At 40.9% G+C, this 25,641-nt stretch overlaps 1 protein-coding gene across 3 annotated transcripts; it reads left to right on the forward strand.

Moving 5' to 3' along the window:
* The first annotated feature begins 40 nt into the window (after positions 1 to 40).
* LOC138359495 (cold shock domain-containing protein CG9705) lies at positions 41 to 23,605 on the forward strand. 3 transcript variants are annotated; one of them, XM_069318802.1, is made up of 5 exons: positions 1,064 to 1,204; positions 5,025 to 5,119; positions 6,070 to 6,178; positions 11,236 to 11,358; positions 15,837 to 16,055. In XM_069318802.1, the coding sequence occupies exons 3-5, from the start codon at positions 6,078 to 6,080 to the stop codon at positions 16,000 to 16,002; spliced, it is 390 nt and encodes a 129-aa protein (XP_069174903.1). In that variant the 5' UTR covers positions 1,064 to 1,204; positions 5,025 to 5,119; positions 6,070 to 6,077; the 3' UTR covers positions 16,003 to 16,055. The 3 variants fall into 3 exon arrangements, with proteins under 3 accessions (XP_069174904.1, XP_069174901.1, XP_069174903.1); XM_069318803.1 differs by lacking the exons at positions 1,064 to 1,204; positions 5,025 to 5,119 and adding an exon at positions 41 to 153; XM_069318800.1 differs by lacking the exon at positions 5,025 to 5,119 and having other exon boundaries at positions 1,053 to 1,204; positions 15,837 to 23,605.
* The last annotated feature ends 2,036 nt before the right edge of the window (positions 23,606 to 25,641 follow it).

Below are 25,641 nucleotides of genomic sequence, written 5' to 3' on the forward strand. Positions count from 1 at the left end.
CAGAGAGCAAATCGTACCCAGCACACCTGGCCACCGCCGTAACCAGCTAACTGCTCATCCTCTGCCTGCCTGTTGCTGATTGGCTGGTGTCTCGTCGCCCCTGCCCTCCGCCACCACCACAAGTCGACGTCTGGGCTGCAGTGCGCAAGTCTCGTTAGTATAGCTTCAGTGCTCCATGCAGTTGACATATCTCGCTGGTAGACTAAGCCTTAGCTTTCGTGTAATAAGGGAGGTGGCAGCTCGAAGCAAGTATTCCAGCACTCATATTTTATTTTGCTATCACTGTAACTTACTTGTCTTAGCGTAACTTTTCATTTGCCAGTGATTATTCATGTTATTTTGTTTGTTGACTTATCCTGCATATTTTTATGAGATTGCCTTTATTCATGTCTTGTTTTCTAGAGTAATTAAAATTTCATTGTTTATATACTTGTGTTTTGTGTGTCTTCCCATTACCTTACCACAGACGAAAGGACCAACTTTTCTCTTTTTTTTTTTTTGTCATGTGACGAGGCCCTGCCCCTAGCTTTTGAAACAGCCGAACACCAACGCTTTACCGTCACAATATATATATATATATATGTATATATATATATATATATATATATATATATATATTATTCCTGCCCGAAACGCTTTGTGTAATAGTGGCTTTATAATAGTGTATATACTAGCTCTATAAATCCATCAACTTTGTATCTTACCTTGTATGTATGTACCTTACCTGAAAAAAATTAATTTATATTTAATTTAATTTAAACTCGCTACAATTACTTTTAAGTTACTTCTTAAGAATGTAAAATCAACTTCATTTCTATGAAGTTGTTGTTGTTCTTCATTTCTATTTCTATCATCATTTTCCCTTAACCCCCAATGTACCTTATGGATATAAATAAGTAAATAAATATGCAAATAATAGTGTTTTGGAAGACGAGAACAGCAGCAAACACAAGGCAGCGCATATGTATGTACGAAAGGGTTCGTGTATACAAACTTGTATGTGAACGAACGGCTTTTTTGTGTACTAAACCGAGGGTGTCCGAAACGGTTGTACAATTGGAGGAGTGCGGAGCAGCGAGCAGCAGCAGTGTGGCCCAGGGAGCAGCGAGCAGCAGACTGTAGAGCAGGAAGAGCTTCCGGTAGTTACGTAGTCCCGCCCATCTCGTCTCTCTCTACAGTGTACACCATATATGATTACTAACAGGTCAGGGCCGCCATGTTATACAAACTTAAGAGCACGTCACTTGACACCGAGAGAGAGAGAACACCTCGAGACATTAGAAATATTTTTTGTTAGGGTTAGAGTCCTTAAACAAACAGGATGCGGTAGGGAGTGACGGGGAGCTCAATAGGAGCTTGTTCACCAGTAGATTGACACTTGAGAGGCGGGACCAAACAGCCGAAGCTTAACCCCCTCAAACATAACTAGGAGAGAACAAAGTAAATTGATCCGTTGTGTATATTCCGCGGGGCATAAGTACATACTTATGGAATAAGTATATACTTATGGAATAAGTATATACAATTATTCTTGTTGTTTCTTAAGTAATCGTTCAAATTTACCAGTTTAGTAGCTGCTTCATTATCTCAAATGTTTATTTTATTTATTTATTATTTATTTATTATTTATTATATATATACAAGAAGGTACATTGGGTTTGTGAGAATACATTGGATAGTACAGTATTTACACTCTTGTAAAGCCCCTAGTACGCGCAGCGTTTCGGGCAGGTCCTTAATCTAACACATAATTTTAAGTAGGTAATTTCTATCAGAATTGATAAATGATAAAGATACATTGCAAGAGAAAAATGAGATGAGAGAGATAAGTATATTAAAGCACATTGTTATATTAAAGCTCTGATTACATTGACAGCTTGATTAGTAATTTAAAAAAGATTAATAGACACCATACAGCAGATTGACAGCACATATAAGACAGCAATGATCACAATGGTAAAGATGTTCAGATTGGGTACATAAAGATTGGGAGACTGGGTAGCAAAAGATACAGATAAACAAGATTTATAAACACCATACAGCAGATTGGCAGCACATATGATGATTATGATCACAATAGTAAAGATGTTCAAATTGGGAACATAAAGGTTGGGAGATTGGGTAGCAATAGATACAGTGCAATTTTAAGGCAAAAAGTGAAAAACTATGAAGATGAAATTAGGTACTTTTTAGTATTGATTTTGAATGATGTATAAGTTGGACAGCTTTTCAATTCAGTAGGGAGTGAGTTCCATAATCTGGGTCCCTTTATTTGCATAGTGTTTACACAGATTAAGTTTAACTCTGGGGATATCAAAGAGATATTTATTTCTGGTGTGGTGATAATGGGACCTATTACATCTGTCCAGGGAGAGTTTCAGAGCAGGATTTGCATTTAAGAACAGGGTTTTGTAAATGTAGTTGACACAAGAGAATTTGTGGAGTGAGATTATGTTTAGCATGTTTAGGGAGTTAAACAAGGGGGCTGTGTGTTTAGTTAGATATGTTAGTTAATGTAGTTGATATACCTTTATAGCTGGTGGAGAGGGAATAACATCCTGCGGGTGGCGGGACATATATATACAGCCGAAAACCTCTGTAGTTTTCAGTGTTCTCTGATTGTGCGTATGGCACCTCTCGCTGCAAAATACACACTCACTTGATTGTTCTTAACAAAGGGGATATTAATAGGGTATTAAAAGTATCAACACAAGACAGAATGCGAAACAATGGGTATAAATTGGATAAGTTTAGATTTAGGAAAGACTTGGGTAAATACTGGTTCGGTAACAGGGTTGTTGATTTGTGGAACCAATTACCGCGTAACGTGGTGGTGGGGTCCCTCGATTGTTTCAAGCGCGGGTTGGACAAGTATATGAGTGGGATTGGGTGGTTATAGATAGGAGCTGCCTCGTATGGACCAATAGGCCTTCTGCAGTTACCTTTGTTCTTATGTTCTTATAATGGATGTAAATATGCTTAAAAACGTACAAAGATTGAAATAAGTGAATGTTGTAATTCATTTTGTTGAGGAAAAGCATCCTGTGTGTGTGTGTGTGTGTTAGGACTGTGTTGAGGTTCCTCCCTCCAGGAGATGCTTTTTCACCCCAGGGTTATGGGGTACATGCAAGTTACGTCATACACAACATGATCCCCCAACCCATTTTCACACCTACCCAACCCATCCTAGCCCAACCCAGCCCAACTCAATACAGTCTAACCTAAGCTAATACACCCTAGCATAGTAATATTCGCGGTTTTAACAAAGGAAAATAACTTCATCAAATCATCGCGTGTCAGACACAAGATTCGACAAAACACAATTTTCTCTTTGTTAAAACCATATATATTGAGAATATCCACTGGGGCTCTGAGGTGATAAGAACATGCGACCAATGCATAGAGTATACAATGCAATGTATACTCTATTAGTGTGCCACCACTGACTTATAGAAAGTCATCCAACAAGATTTCTACTGAAATAACAGGAAGTCTGGAGGTCCCTCCTGAAGCCAGTCCAAGTTTTACATCTGACTCTGATTTTGAAAGTCAGTGGTGGTACAGTGCCAGAACATCAGAAAGAGCTCGGCAGAGAACCACCTTCTGATCAGTTGACATCACACATCTGCATGCTCAAGGAGAGAATCATAAGAGAAGGAATCATCCAACATCTTAGAGAACAATCTTGTAAAATCAACAGAACATGGGTTTGTTAAAAATTGATCCTGCCTCACTAACCTGCTCACATTTTTGCAAACGGTAACCAGCTATTCAGACAAAGGACTTCTGGTTGATGTAGTATACATGAATTTTGCTAAGGCCTTTGATAAGGTACCACATGGAAAAACTGGCAAGGAAATTACAGGCACAGGGAATAAATGGTAGTGTACTGGAATAGATAAAACAATGTTACAACAAAGAAAATAGTCATGCAAAATGGGAATGAATCTGACTGGAGAAATGTGGTAAGTGGGGTACCATAGGGGTCCATTTTGGGACCAACCTTTTTTGTCACAGTGTACGGTAGAACCTCGATTTTCGAATTCCACCATTTTCTAATTTTTCGGTTTTCGAGCTTGGTTTCTTTGTAAAAATCTACTACGTATTCGAGGTTTGTCTCACTTCGAGTTTGTTGATACACGTATTGATCGATAGTGCATGGCATGCCTTAGTTTACCAGTGTGTCCTGCCTAGTGATGACCACGCTTGAATTCTTTGTAAAAAATTTCTTTTTTTTTGTGCTTTGTGGTTTTTGAATATAAAATTAATTATAATATATCACACCATGGGTCCCAAGTCAGTGGTAAAGTTCAACCTAAGAAAATAGTTGAGGATGATGATATAAGAAAAACAAGATGTCATTCATAGTGAATGAATGTGATGTCTCACTAAAGACAAGTGTTAAAACATAGGGAAAAGAAATGTATTTAGACAGATTCTTGGTAAGACAAGCAAGCAGTGAGCCACAACTTGGTCCTAGCGGTATGCCTGCAAAATGTAGGAGAGAGAGTACCCCCAGAAATGTCATCACTGCCAGATGTTATAATGGAAGGAGACCCCTTCCAAACACTAACACACCACCGCCTCCTTCCCCCTCCTCAGTCTTCCATATGCCAAAAAAGTCCTCAATAAAGATAAGATACAGTATACTTATACATACAGTAGTACAAAATGAGTATTATTATATATAAAATGTATTTTTAAGTTAGTATTTTTGGGGGGTGTGGAATGGATTAATTAATTTTACATTATTTCTTATGGAAAAATTTGTTTTTAAATTTCAATTCGGTTTTTGAATTGACGATTGTCAAATCATCTCTGGGGAATGGATTTAACTTGAAAATGGAGGTACCACTGTTCATCAATGACATAGATGAGAATACCTGTATTACAAACCACATCATCAAATTTGCAGATGACCACGATTTATGGTAAAGTGGGAAATTATGATATTGAAACTTTACAGATTTATATGAACTCCACAAATGGTTGGAAGACTTGCACATGCTTTTTAATATTGACAGATGCAAGACCATGCAATAGCATTACATTACAGCAGACTGGTGAAGAAAAGAACCTTGGAGTCAAAATTCACCGCTCAATGAAAGTTGCACAGCAGGTAGGAGCAGCAGTCATAAAAAACTAACCCCAAACCCTTGCAATAATCAAGCGTACAGATGTAACAGAAACAAGGAGCAACGATTTTAAGCTCGACAAGCCACAATGTACGATGTACATTGGAGATGTACATCGTACAACAGGAGATGCTTTTTCACCCACAGTGTTATAAACCCATGGAACTGCCTACCCACCTAAGCCTTAAATGCCAAAACTTAAAATGATGAAACATCATTTCCTTGTGCCTTTGGGTTCCTTGGATTCGTCTTTCTGGAGATTTTCTTTCTCTCGGATGTTCCCTTCGGAGGTTTGGGAGGTGCTTGGTGCTTGTCTTCTGCGGGACCTGGTTTACACCTCAATGTTGGTTCTGGCATTCTTTGAGTTCAGTTCTTCTTGATAATGTTAAACAATCATTTATTTTCTTTGCACTTCGATAAAACTGGTGTTAAAACATAAATAACATGCTGTAGAGCAGCAACTAATCAACATAACATTTTAACAATTCCCTAGGCTTGAAAAATGCAGTAATACTCAGTAAGCTACACAGATTAGTTGGCACAGTATGAAATTGCTATGAACTTATTATAACAAGCATTTGCGGCATTTCTTTTCAGAGAATTGCTTTAATATTGGCTTGAAGTCAATGGTCTTCAGGATGTTATGTTCCATGCACATGAGTGAAACCCAGTTCAAACGATGCTGCCCTATTGTGCTATGAAGCAAATTTATTAGTTTCAGTCTTTAAGGAGAATGTTCTCCTGTACAATTCGTCACCATCATGCACATAAACACTGTGCAATTTCAACATTTGGAAATACTTATTAATAAATTCGAGGAGGAGGTTGATAATTGCTGTACATTTTCCACAAAATTAGTGTTTACTAATATAGAACTGAACCATTTTTTTCATTGTCATAAGGCTTAATACTAAGGTAAGTTTTTTTTTTATAGAATTCGTAATGTCATCGCCATGCAGCCTTACACCAGACAGTCCCAACAAAGGGTTTCTCCTTCAAATTCCCTCGCCTATTATCACAAGACGCAACAGGACTAAATCTACGTAAGGATAAAATCTTCTAATATTATGTTTGATTATGTGATGTTAACAATTACCAGGTATATGTTTGAAAAAATAAAAAATCAGTGTTGAATGTAATTAAATGCTATTTTCTGGGTGAGCCCCAGAGGCTCCATGAAGATATCTGAACTGATATGTGCTATATTAGTTCGGATTCATCAGTCAAAGGAGTTCTTATGCCTACTTGGAACCACGAGCCAGAACCTAGTCCAGAACCAGAGGCACAGGGAGCAATGGCCTATGAGCACTTTACATTTACAGTATGTCATAATTGCCATCGACCAGGCAAGGACCCAGAAAGGTAGGCAAATCAAAACAGACCACTGTCTGGTTAACCTGTAAAACCTGTATCCCAAAAGATCAAAATAACTCCCCTCCCCCCCCCCCCCCTAGACTGAATCACAATAAGCAACCCTTCTTGTAACTAGCACTTGCATGAAGTGCTAGTTGCACTTCTAATTAGCAACCTCACTCCCCATTGGGGGGTGGGGACCCTACAGCTCGCACAGAAAATAGCACTTCATTACATTCAACACTGGTTTTCTGTGGGGGATCTCCGTCGGCTCCCTGAAGCTAACTACCCAAAGCTAAGTGAAAAGAGGGACGTACCCAGGTGATCTTGAGGTTATCTTGAGGTGATTTCGGGGGCTTAGTGTCCCTGCGAACAATACATACACCCCCCAGGAAGCAGCCCGTAGCAGCTGTCTAACTATCAGGTACCTACTTACTGCTAGGTAACAGGGGCATCAGAGGGGAAAGAAACTGCCCATTTATTTTAGCCTCCACCAGGGATTGAACCCAGAACCTCAGGACTACGAATCCGAAGTGCTGTCCACTCAGCTGTCAGGCCCCCAGGTCTTTAGATACCTCTGTGTATTCTATGGTATGATCTGGAATTGGTATTGGGTCTGACTCACTGAAATCCTCATTTTATACAAACACACTTTTGGAATTGTTCATATAGTGTGGTCACACATTTCTGTTCGCTATCCCTTTCTCAAAATTCCTCTCTGCCTCTCTCCTCACTGCTGTGTACAGTATTTGTTTCTTGAAGAGGATTAGGCCTCTTCCTATATTGTACCCATTTTCTGGAGGGAGCCCTTTCGGCTCCCCGAAGCTATCCAGGCTGATATGAATATTTCTAACTTGCACTGTTACGGCCCTCTCGGGACGCAACGGGGTTCTCACTCTGATGTTGTTAGAGGAAGATATAGGTATCCGTTCCCAAGCCAGTAGAGGCTATCAAGGGATGCGATCCGTGACGCAAGTAACTTAAAGGGAGTAGGGAAAGAAAGGTAAGAACTTAATATAATATAATCTTCACCATCACCATTTAAATATATAAAATAATAGACGTGCACAAGGGGAGGGTATTAACACTATACAAGGGGATCGTGCACAATCTGGTCTTCTGCTGAAGACTCTTGATTAAGAAGCAAGGTGCTGAGTCCGCGGTGCTTTCTTCGTGGCCTCAAGACGTGTCTTCTGGAACGCCGAGCCTACCCTGGCCACAGGTCAGCCAAAACGCAGGTCCACTGGGGGCACCGTCGTGGAGGCCGTCAACCACACGTCCAGCAGGTCTGCTGGCAGGTACTGAGCCACCAAGGCTGGTACGGCCACTCCACGAACGATAAAAGGGGTACGCCCTAGACAGGAGTCTCGTGTGATATCACCAATCACCCTCCTGTCCTCAATACCCCAGTGGATTATCGTCTCCAACCGTCGGTCCCGGGTAAATCCTTCCACTGCCACTCCACTGGCAGGCTTAACACACCACAGTGTTCTTCCGGGGGGACGACGTCACGACAGCTGCAGCAAACTTCACAGTATGGAGACTGGCTGCCTCGGGTAGACTGACTACACCTTCAACACAGTGGTCCCAGGTCGGCTCTGTAAGCAGACACGTCATTAATAACCGGGACACTAATACACCACACTCACAGGCTCAGATACAAACGCCCGACATATCCACTCCATAGATGGCGCTGTCTTCGGAGCACCACCTCACCAGAGGTCAGGAGCGGCGGTGTTGAGCGTTGTACCAGACTGGAAACTGGTCCTCGAGGCCAGTACACGCTGTCCTCACTAGGTGTCGTCGTTCGTTTGGCGGGGGTTTCGGGAGCTGACCCACAGATGGCGTGTTTGTCACTGCTCCAGGCTAGGACGCTGGATCCGGGTTCGTAACATGCACCAGTTGATGTGGATGGAGTTCTAGGCCTAACGGAGACCACGAGCTAGAACCTGCCCCCCCCCCCCAATCAGAGAGGCATGAGAAGCAATGGCCTATAGAAATGCACATGTGATTTGGAGCATTCTATATCTGCCATCGACCAGGACAGGTACCCCAGAAAGGTAAGTGTGCCTCAAAAGAAACCCCTATTCTGGTTAAAAACAACAAAGATAGACAAACGAGTGGACAGAACTCCCCAAATGAAAACTAGTAAACGAGCATGATGTCGCACAAGCCGCATGCAGCTACCCCCTCCCCGGGAGGGGGAAAGAGGGAGCCCCCAGACCCCCACGCCGGCGATCCACACCCCAGTTCTTCGGCTGGTGTGATACGACATGGTTGTGTGGCTCCAGCTCCAGACTCGTGTTGTGCTGTCCTCTGGGTCCCTTCACTTTCTAGTGTGTGGTTTAGTCAACGTATTTCAGCCACGTTATTGTGACTCGTCGTCTGCATACTACTGTTTGCTTTCTGTTTGGTGGTAACCTCTGCTTTGCCCTCGTGAGTGGACATGTCCCGGGGATTCAGCATTAGCAGTTTGTTTGGTAGCTCTGGGCGTCGGTTAGCAGTACCCTGCCTGGGTTTACTCTTAGCAGAAAGTCGAGGGGCCCTGGGAGACCCCGTGGGGGCACTCGGGTCTAATGAATGCGACTCCTGAGTCCTCTTTCGCTGTGTGCGATTTTAAGGGTTGCTCTGACCTCTTGTCTCAGAGTGACTGCTCATTGTTTCTGTGGCAAGCCCCTACGGCTCCCTGGAGCTTATTCGGGCTTATGATGGAGTGATAGACGGCCGACAGGCCTTATTAAAAACATATAGCTGTGTGAAGATGAAGCAACAAGTGACTGAAGTCAACAGGGGACGAGTTAACTGGGAGACAAGTGAAAATAAGACAAGTTAATCCCCGTAACCTGGCCTGGTGAGGTTCCCCAGTGTTGAGTCAAATTAAGCCGCAGGCTCCACTCCTGGTGGTGCCCTTCCACCTACCTAATAAGTCATGGACACATATCGGAGAGTTAAGCCAGTTGAACCAGAGCCGAATTGGGGGTCATAATAACCTGATTTAACTCAGATCAAACGACTCCCTTAGTGTGGCTATAGTACCAGTGGTACTATAGCCACACTAGGCAGACCCCCCCCCACCAGGCAAATGAAAGCCTGATATGCCCGATAAGCTCCAGGGAGGCGTAAGGGCTCCTCTCGGAAAAGGCTTTTGACAGTTCCACACAAAGTTGTTTTGGAAACTGGAACATGTTGGAGGGTTGACAGGACGACTTCTGACATGGATGAAAATTTTTAACCCCTGAACCACAGGGTTCAATTCTTGCAGATGTAATGTTCATCATTTACATAAATGACCTACCAGAAGGAAATGCATAATTATATGAACATGTTTGCAGATGATGCGAATGGCTCATTAAATCGGCTATGTTTCATTGGATCTGTAAACCCACTTGGATAACTGTGATATACTAAGAACAGCCGAGATGCCGAGATACTGGAGAAGATGGGAGACACAGACGATTGTCATGTCCTTCAAATTGATCTAGATAAAATAAGTGCTTTGAGTGTCAAGTGGCAAATGGGATTCAATGTTAATACATTGCCATGTTATGGAATGTGGAATTAAAGAAAATAAACCACACACAACTTACAAATTATGTGGAAAGGACTTTAAGAACTTTAATAAAGAACGAGACCTAGGGGTGGTTTTAGATAGTAAACTGTCACCAGAGAAACACACAAAGAACACTGTGAGAGGAGCATATACATCACTTTCCCATTTCAGACTAAAGTGTTAAGGGGCAATTCTTGTCTTCCATATTTTCCTATCCTAAAATCACTGACATTTTCCCTTGAATTGACTGTTTCTCCTAAACCTACTATTTTCTCAATGATTTTAATCTTTTCTGCTACTTGTGGTCGATCTCGAACCCATTTATGATGTGATGACTTATACTGAATTTTATAACTACTGTAGCTCATCAAGGTTGTAACTTGCTTAGCTAAATAAATTGTGGGGTTCAGTCCCTGAGCCCATTATGTGCCTCTGTAACCCTTTCCACTACCGCCCACAAGATTGGGTATGGGGTGCATAATAAATGAACTAAACTAACTAACTGCTATCTGCAGTATTTTGTTCTAATTTACTATTGATAACCAGTTCTTTCTTAATTGTCTAATTTCTGCTTCTTGTTGGTCATTTTTGGTTTTGACTTGCAAACACACTTCCTTCATCATTTTTCTCTTAACAACTTGCACATATGAATGTTTCTTTTATTTCTTCTTTGCATTTTTCTTGTTATATATTTACCTCTTCTTTTTGAGTTGTTGATGAAGTTTCTCTTAGTATATCCTTGCCTAACTCCATGTTAGCATGTAGGGTTCCTTTTGAGTTGCTCACCATATGAGTCTACTTGTCAATTTTTCACATTCACCACTCAACACATTCCATGTTTCATTTTTTCACTAGTTCTTTGAGTTGTTCCTCCTATCTTTTTACCTTGTTGGTTAAGTTGGTAAAATTGACGAGGAGCACTGTATACCCAAAACCTGGTCTTCGGAAGTGGTTGGTTGTTGCTATTGATGATAGTGCATATTTAAGTGATGCTATTTGTATTTGAGAATGATGTAATGAATGGACAAGTGATATTTTTATTATTCAGATTTCTATAACTTTCTTTTAGTGTATTTATTTGCCTTTTCTTTGGACTTGTGCTTTAACACCACATGACAGTGGAAATGAGTTATTAATAATGTCCAATTGTTAAGTTGAAAGCTGTGATGTGAATACTGAGAGTAATGGTATCCACAGGACAGAAATAGCCATCAACAACCCTGAGGTAAAAGGGAAAGTGAAGTACTTCTGCCGAACCAAAGGTCATGGCTTCATAACTCCAGAGAATGGCACAGAGGACATCTTCCTTCATATTTCAGAGTAAGTTGTATTTAGTTATGAGTTGTATTATTGTAGTGATATATTGAACAACTAATGCAGTTATCATATTACAGTACTACTGTATGATATACTGTAATGTGGTTAATTGTGTATACAAGTGCAGACATCAACATCGTCCCAGGTCTGGCTCCAACAGAAGCTGGACCTGGGACTGACTGGTCATATGAAAGAAGAGGCAAAAAACCCAAGGGTTCAGACGGGACAAGTCCAGAATGAAACGCAGGTCTGCGCAGTCTTGTTTTGGAACTGGAAACAGGGCGAGAAACCCACCTGAGAAACGTTGTCATTTTGATCACGCCCACTGCCAGTTTGAAATGTCTACACCTGGGAGCACCTGAAAAGAGAGAATTGTGACTATAGAGCACCGGTATTTTACGATTCTGCGAGACTTCTGGGAGTAACGTTACGAGTTGTCAACTGGTAGGAGCTAGAATGTTTTGTATGGGTTTTTGCCAGGCAGTTGACTGGAAGTTGGCACCTCAGATGCTTATTATTGCATTTATATCTAGTTCTTGAATAGTCTTCACTGTATAATCGGTGAAGATAGGATGGAGGAAGCAGGTTACCCGACTATGAAGCGTAATTATGTGACACCTAGATTCCTGACGCTTTTGACTAGACTAAACTACTACTTTATTATGGAAGGGGAAATAGAGTGAACAGACTTGTGAGGTAGGTAGCTGACCATAACCCTGGGTGATGAGCTGCCATCTGGTGGTGGTCAGATACATCGCAGCTAAGGTTGCTCTGTTGCAAAAATCATTTGCCTTGTTTACCTTGTTTTGTGTGCATGTAACATTTCTGGTGTTTTTTTTTTTCTTAGTTTTGGGTTAATCTCTAATCCTGAGGTTCCCCTTGCCTTAGAGAAGGCCAAATTCTGCTTCTGGTTTCCTGGTAGATTAGGTTAGGTTTTAGAAACCAGGTTTTATTTCCTAAAGGTTGGCAAAAAAAAAAAAAAACTAAGCTTGGATAGACATTAATCCATCTAGAAAAGAAGGAATTTTATTACACTTAAGACTTATTTTTTGGCTTCTTGATCCCTGGCTGTTTTCTACACACTGTTTACATTTTTGGTGGTCTTTCTGAAGGTTGGATTTTTGCTTACTAGATGTGGTGCTTAGCATGATAGTATTGCTTTTTTACCCTGAGATCTGCTCTCCTCCTGTCATATTATGTGGGTCAACCTTTTGCATCTGTCAAGCCGTTGTCCTCTGAGGAGGCACAATTAAAGTGTTGAATGTCATATGGCCTTTTCTGTTGGGACTTTCTTCTGCTCTTTATTCTTGCCAATTCTTTTCATGTTTTTATTTTTTGTATTGGTGTCTCATGAGTAAGGTGTGTGGCTGGATTTTGGGGGTTCCAAATGACCTGGGTCACCATCCAGTGACAGTTGGGTCATCTGTTAGGATTGTTACTCCACAGCAAAGACTCTTGTTTACCTCAGGCAGTTGCTTTATTACTAATCCTGAGGCTTTCCTCACCTTGAAGAGAGCCAGATTCTAGTCCTTGCTCCTGGTAGGTCAGGTTGGATCTTGCAGTTCTTGTGCAATTTTCAGAGGCTTGGCAGTATCAGCACTTAAGCTTGGGGGAGCTAATGAGAGAGAGATTAGAAAAAAACATTTCATTACTTTATAATCTTGATATTCCTGTTTTTGCAGTACATATTTTCTGTGGGGAGCCCCATAGACTTCCTGAAGCTATTTTGCTGATCAAGTGTCATACTACTGGAGTGTCATCAGTCGGAGTTCTTTGTAAGCCTACTGAGGATCATGAGCTAGAACCTGGCCCTCTCAGAGAGGCAAAGGGGGGTAATGGCCCATGAACACATTACATTTAAAGTATGTCATCTTGGCATTGACCAGGCAAGGCATCCAGATAGGTAGAAGATAGCCCCCCCCCCCCAAAGCCAAGTCCCGAAAACCCAAACGGGGCAGCTCTGGGGCTTCCAAACGGGTACACAGCCTGTCACATTGCATCACAGAGACTATGCAATGCGACTGCTGCCTGATCCTGCAGAATATCAGATGGGGATGAGTGAAAATGGAACACTAAGTCCCACAGGAGTCCGGGTCAGAGGTGTCAGTCTGACCCAACAAGCAGCAAGGCGGAGGCAGAATGGATGATCGTCATCCAGAGGCAGGGGCAACGAGCAACCTAATGAATTCGCACAATGTAAGAGCAGCCTTGGAAGAGATACCATTGTACAACTGAGCCCACTGGGGTTTTCCAGGCCCTGTAAGGTGAATGAGCCCTATAGGAAGCCCAGGTACTGGGGACAGCTAAGCCGGTAATCTGACTGCAAGCAGTCAGAAAGAAGCTTCGAGGGCAACAGAGGAGGACCACCACTACATCCTAATCAGGTTAAAAACAGAACTTCTCCACTAAAAATGGCAAAAAATGCAATGAAAAGTGAAAGCGCAGTAAACCCCCGAAACTACTAGAGCAAACAGGTCAGAAACATCGGCCCACTGTCGATAGCTGAAAAACTAGCTGTGCCAGCCTCAGTGTGCCCCACCAGCCAACAAACACACCCTTACCCAGAGCAAGGCAGAAAGCCCCAAGGCCCCTAATGTACCCCAAGGGTGAAGACAACCACAAGCGAGGAAGTCCTCTAACGTGTAAACCCCGAACGCCCCAGGGAAGATAACCCTGAAATGCAAGGGAAGTACTTACGAAGCACCTAGGGAAGGTGGGCCTAAGCGCGTGCTGTTCCAGTACTCAAAACTCCTGGCAACATGCACACACATCCATTATATATATCACTGTTGAAAGGGCAAAAACACCAATAAAATGGGAACACGGAGCCAGAGCGACAGCAACCACTCTGCACGACTAAGCACATCACAGAACTTGATGAAGGTGGCCTGACTTGTACCAGGCTGGCTCACCCTTCCCCTTTACAGGGTTAGTTGAACTAATAAGCAGGGGGGTTAGTTGTAACGAAGTTTTGCCTGTTTGTTTGCTTTCTGGGGGAGTTTTTTTGCACTTGTTGAGGACATAGGTCGCACTTTTCAATGAAGTAGTAGTCTGTTTTGATTTGCCTACCTTTCTGGATGCCTTCCCGTGGTCGACGGCAAGATGACATACTTTAAATGTAAAGTGTTCATGTGCCATTGCTCCCTGTGCTCTCTCTGAGGGGTCCAGGTTCTGGCTCATGGTCCTCAATAGGCTTACAAAGAACTCTGCAACTGATAACACTCTAGTATGGCACTTGATCAGTAAGGTAGCTTCAGGGAGCCTCTGGGGCTAACCCAGAAACTGGTGTTTCATTATATTCAATGCTGGTTTTTTTGTAGTACAGTGGCACCTTGACTTATGATTGCCCTACTTATGATAATTTCGAGTTACGATGTAAATTTCATCGAAAAATGCGACTCGACATCCAATGGTGTAGTCGACTTACAATATTTGTTGGTACACGTTCGGGTCGACCGAGCGCTGTGGTTCCCGGTCACGTGGCCGACCTGCCTCAGTTTACTACAGCTGCCCGCTTAGTGACGATCGCTGCCTATAAGAAATTTCGCTTTTTTGGTGATTTTCTGCATTTTGAACATTAAAGTAATTATTATATATCACGCCATGAGTCCCAGGAAAGTCAGTGGTAAGGCTCAGCATATGAGATCCCATGTAAGGATGACCATAGAGCAGAAACAAGAGATCATTCATAAATATGAAGATGGTGTGCGGGTTGTTGGACTGGCAAGGCAGTACAACAAATATCAGTCAATGATATCCACCATACTGGCTAAGAAAAAGGACATTATGGGTGCTAAAGTGATGCATCATTACAGACAAATGTTAAAACGAAGGGAAAAACAAATGTCTCGTGACAAATTTGTCGTGAGACAAACAAGCACTGAACCACAAACAGGTCCTTGTGGTATTCAGGCAAAACATAGGAGAGAGAGAGAGTACCCCAGAGAAAACATCACTGCCTGATGTGATAATGGAAGGGGACTCCCCTTCCAAACAGTAACAACTCTCCCTCCTCCTCCCAACTCATCACCATCTTCCATACACCATCAAGAGCCCTCCATAAAGGTAAGATAAAGTTAGGTACTGTATTGTAGTTAGGAAAAAAACATTGTATTCAGTATAAAATGTATTTGTATGTTAATATTGTGGAGGGGTGGGGAACGGATTAATTCAAATCCCTTTATTTCTAATGGGGAAAAAGTGCTTCGACTTACGATCCGTCTCTGCGAACGGATTAGCATCGTAAGTCGAGGCCCCCATTGTATAATATTTAACATTAAATTATTTGCTAGATATTTTCGTGATTAAATTTAAATAAAATTTTAATCTTCAAACTGTGGTCTAAATATTAGTTTGTTTATATCAATATCTGGATATAAACAAGTTTACATTTATATGTAGTTTATATTTATATCTGGGGTCTAAGTATTGTTTAGACCCCAGATTGAATGCTGCTGTACTTTTTATTTTGATAATTCCAGCATTGAAGGAGAGTATGTACCTCAGGAGGGAGATGAAGTAACCTACCGCCTGTGTCCCATCCCTCCCAAAAGAGAGAAGTGCCAAGCCACTCATGTGCATATTATTAACTTTACACCAGAAGTGCATCATCGCTGGGACTGTAAACCTGATGAGGACAAACATTAGAATGGAAGGAACTTCTTACCAAATGCCAATGTCAAAATTATACATTGTGCTTACATATTGTATGATTTTTGCCTATATTTTTAAAATATAACTAATTTTAGATGATGAAAGCTTAACTAAATTCAGATAAGATGTTTTCTAAACTGGTTCCCTTCGGTGGCCCTCTGAGCTACCAGTCAGATTAACTAAAAGCTTAAAGTACCTCACCAAGTGTTTACAGGAAACCAGGACCAGAATCTGGCCTCTTTAGCCCTTAGGCAGCAATCATCGTCATGTGTTGATTCACAGGGTAATGCAGTCATTGTCATATGACGATTTAAACAGTTATTGTCTGGGTTTTACACACGTTGCAAATAAGGATACAGTTGGTCTATGTTGATGAAATGAAGTTTACCTTGACCCTTGAAAAAAAAATCCTGCTCGTTAGTTACTAGTAAATCCTGTTACTCATGAGTTACTCGGTGAATGCATTTATCATATGACGATTATAATCTGTAGATGCATATTAGTGGCTCATGCCTTTGTTTCAATCTATACTCTTACCCGTATAGTGTCAATTAGGCCATATGTCATTGCCCAGAGCCCAACACCATTGAATATTATGTTCATATGCTTTTCACTACACTATACTGGTTGTAATTGAGTATGCCAGGTAAACCAATCATTAAATGAAACATTGTAATGTGTTATGTGAATTATGTTATTTATCAAGTTAATCATCACATACTCTTGTAAATAAAGAGAAACAAGTGGTGAAACATTGGAGGATAGGACAGGAAGTGTCAGCAAAGTCGAGCACGAGGCATCGACAGATACTAGACACAGAAACCACGCGACCCTCCAGAGCACCTCCACCCAATGAAACGATAAATATAAACTTATTCATGTTTTTTTTACATTTTGTATACAAATGAATAATTCGGTAATGAAAGTTTATTTGTTTTTGTTGTTTTGTTTTGCATATAGGCGGGTATGACCATTTTTCCATAGCTGCTGTCCAATGGTTAAGAGAGGCAAGGGACTCTGAGGATATTAGATCCAAGAAAAACTAGCAGAAAGTTAAAGTACCCCAAAATAAACAACTGCCTGGAAACTGTGGCAACCCTGGCACTTACTATGACAACTGTATCCAGTCCCAACTGGTCATTATACTTGTTCACTACTAGATGCAATCCACACAACTAAGGCCTTCCCATTGGTGTCTTACCTTAATCATTCACCTTGGTGTGGTTAACAGCTCTTAGTGCCCTCTCTCCACTGCTTGGCTTTGTTTAAGCTATGTTTTGCTATTCTTTTGAACTTTGTTCTTCACGGGTCTGTGTGACTGTTCGTTTTGTTCTTCAAATTCTTGTTTTCTCTAGACTCGCTATTGTGTAAGCCTTGACTCCAGCTTGCTTCAACAGCTTGAGGCTAGAGTATATTGCTGGAATTGCCTCCTGCCTTTCCCTCCCTCCCTCCCTCTCTCTCTCTTGTGGGAACATTTCCCCACCTATTTTATTTAACTTTCATAACCTTAAGTATACTGCTAGAAAAAGAAATTTTTATTGCTGTATAAAATAAATGAATTAATTTGATGTAAAAATTTCTCCTGAACAGGCGGGTGTAATAAATTTGATAATTATTACGAAAAAAACGACCTGCCATGTCACCAATTTAATGCGTAACAGCCCAACTAAACCTCTTTAAAATCCTAAATGTTCAGTCTGAGGATTGAATTCACTATAAAATAAAACAATAAATTAATCTTATTGCAAAGAAATCAAACTTTAAATAACTCTCCTTCCGAGTATAGGACAATTTTATATGGGGCATGAATGCTACCTGCCCGAGAGAGGAGAGAGACGCCATTGGTACGGCTCTGACGAGTTACATGCGGGAGCAGTGCTGGCGTTTTTTAGCATCGGATGCCTATGTCACACTGCCCTTCGACTTCGTCTACATGGGAGGTAACCCCCTTTTCCATGTCTAGTAGTTTATCAGACAGGCCAGTCATTATAAATGTTTCTAGATGTGGTTAAGAGACATGAACACCCAGCCCTACTGGGTAAGTGTCTAGCTCTCATCTCTTCATTATAAATAATTTGCTTAATATAAATCATCTTGTCGACAGTGTCTAATTGCTCTTGGTTGGCAGGCTGTGATCCAGACTATGGTGACTTGTGTTAACCATATTTAAATGTACAGTGACGACACAAAACATATTGGCGACCAGTTGAGGTACCAGGCCCCGCGTGACTTAAGACGCGTCCCAGAAAAGCTTCAGCTGCTAGCATAGCTAAGCTTGAATTACTTTGTCTTAATTAAATAACTAACCAGATTTAATTTAAATAATTTAAATATAATTAAACAACTAATCATTTTATTTAGTTGACTTTAAATATAACCCCCCCCCACCAAAGGTGTGGAGATTGATTCCTCACACTACATTTGTGAGGAATCATTTAAATATAGTCCACTACTTTCAATGAAATAAATAATAAATTAAGTAAAATTTATATAGTTAACTTGAATATTATACAGTACCTGGATAGGGTTTCGGGAGTTCTTCAACTTCCCGAACCCGGCCTGGGGCTAGGCTCGACTTGTAATAACCTTATCCAATAGGCTGTTGTTTTGAGTGGCCCACCGGCCCGGCTTTTGGATTGATGCCAGTTCCTTGTAACTGCCTGCCTGATATATGTGCTTTTCTGGTTGCTGTAGTTTCTGGCTTCCTATATTCATCAAGCAGAGCAAAACACCACTGGCACAGGCCCTAAACATCTTTTGGAGACGAAACCTAGATACTTGTCATCCCTGACATACTGTACTTAAAGTAGTGGAGATCACCCCACTTCACAGAGGTGTAATAAAGCAGATGCAAAAAATTATAGACCAATAGCCCTAACATCACACACAAAAATATTTGAAGGAGTGCTAAGAAGTAAGATTACAAATCACATGAAATCACATCTACATAACCCTGATCAACATGGGTTCAGAACAAGGTGCTCCAGCCTCTCACAATTGCTAGATCACTATGACATGGTCTTAGGTGCCCCTACACATAAGGGCCATAACTGGCCAACCCCTCAGTGTTCAAGAGAGAACTTGATAAACACCTCCAAAGGATACCTGATCAACCAGGCTGTGATTCATGTGTCAGGCTGCAAGCAGCCACGTCCAAGAGCCTGATTGACCAGTCCAGCAACCAGAAGGCCTGTTCGACGACCGGACTGCGGGGATACAAAGCCTGGAAACCATCTCAAGGTAACCTCAAGGTAAGGTAGCCACATAGTCAGTTGACGATGCCACCTCTCTCCCTCACTAAGATTCCTCCTCCCAGCATACTGCAAACATTGCTAATTCTCACTACAATCCTGCTGTTATCATAATCCTGGTCACTAAATCCTGTAAATGAATATGAGAAGTCATTTCAAGATTCGTAGATGGACCAAACAATGGCAGTGTGCTGTAGCTAGTGTTGTTAACATCTTGAACAGCATTTATTCACCGATATCTGAATATTGTTCAGTCTTTATCACAGTCAGGCTCTTCTGTAATACTATCATGGCTAAATAATACCAGTTACATATATATTTTGACATTTTTAGGTGATGCTGTGGTCACAAGCTGAACAGCAGTGCTGTTAGCTCAAGCTGCATGTGCCAGCCTTGGTTGCTCGCTCACTACTGAGGATCTCGCACTCGGGAATGTTAACTACGATTTTTTGTTTTTAAATGGTGTCTGTTTATTAGAGCCCTGAGGAAGCTGGTGTGAACCTGTTTTGATTATTGTCTTGGTTTCTTTGTATTTCCTTTTGAGGAGCCTTGTTGCTGCTCTTCTCTCCTCTTCCCTGGTTAGGCCTGTTTTCCTTGTTTTCTGTGGTGAGATAGATCAGGGAGTTACCAGAAGAAGGCCTCTTAAGAAATCCAGCATTAAATGTTATAACAAGCCTCTTTTTATTATGTGTGGGGGTCCCTTTTGCTGCCTCCTTTTCCTGTTTCCACCTTCCCTCTTTTTCAGGGGTCTTAAATTTTTGCAGCACATGTCGGAGGTGGGCAGTTGGTAAGGGGTACAAGTTATTAGGGCTGCCATCTGGTGGTGGGCAAGTGTATTTAACATTTTTGCAGATTGGCCCTTGTAGATTTGTACATTTGATGTATCACGTTATTGTGATTTGTGTGTATTGTGTATATTGTTCAGTTTTCTCACCTCAATTTTAATGCTATGTCGATCATTCTGGTATCAAATTGTTCAGTCTGAAAGGCCCGCATTGTAAAACTAGTCCCATAATGATCGGGTAAAAAATGGGATTTTTAACAAATGTTTTAATTTTGGATGCCACATGCGTCCCCGCCAGACATCCGCAGAGTTGTTTGTGGACATCACCTCCGTCCCCGGAGGACGAAAGTGTTAACTAACAGTTGGAACTGGATAACAGGCATTGTCATATTTTCTGTCAGTGCTGCCAGTGTTTACATGCAGCTACATGTTTTGGGGCTACCTTTCTGCTGGTTTTTGCTTTTGACTTGGATTGACCTAGTATTCATGGCCTGGTGGAGAACTTTGAGCTTTGCCAGGCAGATGGCGAAGAGAGCCACTGAAAGGACCCACCAGAAAGAGGTGTTTTATTTAATTATCTTCAAAATTTATTTGTTTTATTGGCTAAATGTATGTATGTTTTTTAAAATAATATAAGAACATAACCTCTTGCAAGTACAGCTTGGTAAGTACTTGTATGAATTCATAAAGGAGGAGTGTAGCAATTGTTACTATTGAATAAGATGAATTTTGTAACAATCTGATTAATATTATGTATGTACTTCAATTCTAGTTAATCTTTAGAGGACAACCTACATCAGTTGATGTATAAGGGTTCACTCGAGGTCAATGTAGCTTACGTCATTTAGTTTATGAATATATACATGATAATTGTGTTCTGCTCATGAACCTATAATAACGAAGGTTTGTCATTTGACTTATTTCCTAATTAGGTAAAGCCTGTTATTATTGTATGTGTAAAAAGCTATTAATTGTAAGAATTTTAGAGCATATAGCATCATTTTGCCCAAAAATATTTACATACATGTAAAATAATACTTTAGACCAGTTGTTTCCTTCCTTTTTTTGGATTATCAGTTCAATTTTCTAATACTGTACTGTAATCAAGACATGTGACTCGGACACATTTTTATAATAGAAAAAAGTTGCCGAGTCAGGATATTGACCACTTATTAACCCCTACACTGCTACAGCCTGGGCTGTAAATGGGGATATAAGCTGGGGATAGGAGAAAAAAATATTTGAATTATGTGAAAGTTAATATTAAATGCTAAACAAATCTCCAACTTCTTGGCTTGAGGCTCATGAAAGTTTCATCCCGATATTTCCAGAAATGGATTTTAGAGGAATTTTTTTTAAAGAATTTTTTGTTAAGGAGAACGGCTATTAACTGGAAGTGATGGATAATACACTAAGAGAGATGTAAGCACCTGTCCGACGCACAAAGAAGAATAGTAGTAAGAAGTGCCCACACAGTGGATATGCAGCTGGTGTCTTCATAGCATTGCTGAGAAATACATAATAACACCAGTAATAATGATCAAGTATGTTGTTATGCTGTATTTTGTTAATTATCATAAAAATACATTGCCTAATGTTGTTATGTTACTTTCACCAATGGCCCAAAAATAATTTTTGGGGTGGATTTTTTTTTATCTGCTTTGTTTGATTTTGTTGTAAACTCTACATCCTGGAGAGTGCATACCCATCCCTCACTATGTGCATACCCATCCCTCACTATGTGAAGAAAGCATGAAAATTGGTCTACAAATAAATCAGTCACAACTCTCAGAACTTGGGACTGAATTTTTTGGGGCTGATTTTTTCAGATTTCAAACTATTTTCTTTGTCTCTTTAGGTTGCTTTGATGATTAGGGACCAGATTAGGGCTTTATCACTTACATAAAGTATACATCTTTATTCCCTTGAACTACAACTTTCACATATTCGAGTACGAATGCCAAACAATGTTTATTAAAACATACTGTATAAGTAAATTAATTAAAACTACCTTATTCATTGTCGATAACTTCAAATAACTCTAAAACTAGAGTTTCAACTTTGTGTCTGCTTCAAAAAATCAGGTTTCTGACCGATTCTCATCATTTTTACATATAGTGTTCACAGTTGTCTGTTCTACATTCCTATTAGAATTAATTTTTCATAAACTTTAAATGTTTGGAGTTATAAACTTCTTTTTTGTCTAAATTTGGCACATTTTTCAAATGCCATATTGACGATTTTGTTTACAGTAAACTAAACTAAAGACATATATTCTAAATATATGAAAATGAAGATAATGTGCTATTCTGAGAGCCTAACAACACCAAACGAACTATTGGTGATATTTTATATTTTTGCTGCTGATTTGAAAATCTAAAGTTTTCAATATTCAATGTTATATTTATTTTTTATTTTCTAATTTTTCAAGTTACGCTTGCGATCATTTAGACAAAGTTGCAGGATTTGCTTGTAGGTTATGCACAAAAAATAGGAAAGCATTTGAGGAATTGAACTTGTGGTACCATCAAGTCCAGTCATATATATATAATGGCATATATATATATATATGCCATGAGCAGTTTAAGGGTTAACTCTTGACGAGTCAAATATACTAGTACTCAGAATTTAGGTTGCCCAACCCACCAGTTGAGTACCACTGCTCTAGGTACACAGCCATTAGTTAGGCAACTTTTTATAGTCCACCAAATTTATTAATGCTCTTCCTAACCCCCGAGTCATGTAAGAAAAATGATAACTGTGGGATAATTCTCGTGTTCAAAGTTCAGGAACTGGTGTTGTTTGAATTTAATTGATGTGAAACTCTGTACATCGAAGAAATTATACAGATTGGAAAATTATTTATCCTTATTTTCAGCTATCATATATATTTCAGGGAAAGAAGAAACTTGTACAACTATTCTTTTAACAATTTTGTTTTAAATTGTGCATTCAAGGTATTCAGGGTCTAAGCATGTTTACATTTGTGTACCACTTCTACAGAGCTATCTATGGTGGATTTATAATCAATTAAATCATTAATCTTACTACAATGTCTTTAATTACTGTTCTTGTAACAAGTCTGTTCCTTTATTTTATCAACACTGAATGGTAACCTTGGACAAGTTTTTAATAATAGAGTAATCTGTATTAAATATTTTTTCCATTAAATAATCATTAATTTAAGTACAGTAAATTTAAAGACTTTCCTGGTAATATTTGCAGTATTTTGATAAAACATTCTTTATAGCCAAATATTGAAAGTTTTACCCATTAGGATGGGTGCTTTGTTTTAAAATGTTTATAAATGATTTTGTAAGAAGTATTCTTTATTGTTGCCAATGTATACCTGTGCTAATTCTTAACTTAGTATGCATGATCGTTGATGGGAAATATGGTTGCCTTTGTGAAAAAAAAATAATTAATAGCAAGATCATTAACTCATTTTTGTAAAGCTGTCTTTCATTAGACAGTCAACATTATGGGAAAGAAATTCAAAGGCATTTAAAAGGGTAATTGTTAAAAAAAATTATTTGTTACTTTACATAAAAATTACAATGTGTTCTGGTTTTTATTTTTGCTAATTTCCCTTTAAATCAACAAATATATTTGTGGCAAAAAGCCAGATAACTAATATTTCCTCTGGGTAAACAGACACTTAACAAAAAGAACCTTTTATTTAAGCATATTTTGTTCTGTACTAGCTGTAACAGTGAAAAATAACCTAATATTCCATTGCTATTATCAATCTAACTTTAAGCTTATAGTATAGTATTGTAAGGTATGTTTACGCGTACGTATTTAATTGATTAGACAAAGGGTTTAGTGGTTTTTTATATTTAGTGTAGTCTTGGTTACAGCAGTCGGTTTGTTGGCAATGTCCCCTCACTGTCCACCTCGTTGTTGCCATGGAGGGGCTCGGTGGGCGGCTGCCGGAGTGTGATGCTCCTTAGGGCAGTCCTCTGTCCTTTTGTAGCCTTGTGCTCCTGCTGCTGTCCTCACAGATTTTGCTGGGCGCCTTTTCCTTTTCCTTATGTTTCGTTTTTCTCCCCTCTCTTCTCCTATCTGCTTGTCGTTTCCTGCTGACCTTTTGCTTGTTTTGGTTATTCTTTTGGACTTCTTTTATTTTGACGCCCGGGTGCTTGAGGAGGCATACTCTTGCACCTGTAGAACTGTAGTACCCGACGTCTCGAGCGAGGGGAACCTTTTATTGTCAATCCTCCTTTCGTCACTGAACCCGATCTCGACGGACTGACGGTTCTTAAGGTGGTGTTTGTGGGGCGTATACTCATGACGCACCCCTAGGAGGCCCCGGCATGATCGTCGATAGCTTCTTGTTAGGTGTCCTTGCCTCTAATTGTGGCTCCATGGTGGGTATGGGGGCACATTTGTGAATGAATGTTTTTCCCTTTCATACCTATGTCGCATTCTGTTCCTCTTTTACCTTCTCAGGCTCATGGTGTGGGCGACCAAGCCCCCCGAGTCAGACCGTGTTGGAAGACCGGGCTCGGTAGCCCCCGCTGCATTGGGCCCCGACCTTGTTCCTCCTTTGACCTCTGACTACTCCCCTCGGCTCCCTTCCCTCCTCTGTGGTTGGATCGAACCACAAGACCCCAGTGGTGACCACCTCGTCCCCTGGTGCGGCTCAGTCTCGCATTGTGATTACTGGGCCTTTTAACCCCTCTCTCTCTCTCTCTCTCTCTCTGGGGGTTCTCAACGCCATCCATACCACGGCTGCACTTGCACGATCCCTTCCCATACTGATGCGTACCACGCCTTGTTTGGTCCTACTTCGTGGGCCAAATACTTTGATCTCCCTTTGGATTCTTCACCTCCTGATGATTTCTCCCTCCATAGGCACCTCGTTGATTCAGTAGATGCCTCTGTTACTTTCAACCCCACTCGTCTCAGTACACATGTCATTGCTGCTGCTTCTCAGGGTGCAGCCACCCACTTGGCCGCCTTATCCTGCCTTGGCGAGACCCCTGTTCGGGTCTCCAAGAATGCTCAGTTGAATGCCAGTGTTGGCACTGTTCTCCCATCCCATGTTGCGACCGGTGTTAGGAATCTACAGGCCTGCCACGAAGATATTCGGCTTATTCTCGAAACCCAGGGCCATTCTTTACTCCAGGTAGACACGTTTACTTGTACCCCTCGTGGTCATCGCCGTCTGCCCCTTCGGGTTGTGAAGATTACCTTTGATGGTAGGACCCTTACGCCCTCTGTCATTCTTGCTGGTGCCAGGTGCTCTGTCCAGGAGTATATTCCATCTCCTCGGCTCTGTAATGAGTGCTGGAGGTTTGGGCATGGTGGCCCTCAAATGCTTTAGTTCTGTCTCTCTGTCCCGTGTGTGGAGGTGAGGGTCACTCTAATTTGGAGTGCACTTCTCCCCAGGCCCGCTGCCTCAATTGTGGTGAGGCCCACCCTACCTCCTCCCGCACGTGTATACGTTACAAACTTGAGGCGGCCGTCCTCAACTTGAAGCACCGGTACCATTTGTCTTTTCCTGAGGCTCGACGCCAAGTTCATCGTCTCTCCTCTTTCGCTGGCGTCTTCGATGCTCGAGTGGTGCGCTCTTCCTCTCCTCGTCCTTCCCAC

Source organism: Procambarus clarkii, chromosome 91 (genome assembly GCF_040958095.1).
Source record: "Procambarus clarkii isolate CNS0578487 chromosome 91, FALCON_Pclarkii_2.0, whole genome shotgun sequence".
NCBI classification, from domain to species: Eukaryota; Metazoa; Arthropoda; class Malacostraca; order Decapoda; family Cambaridae; genus Procambarus; species Procambarus clarkii.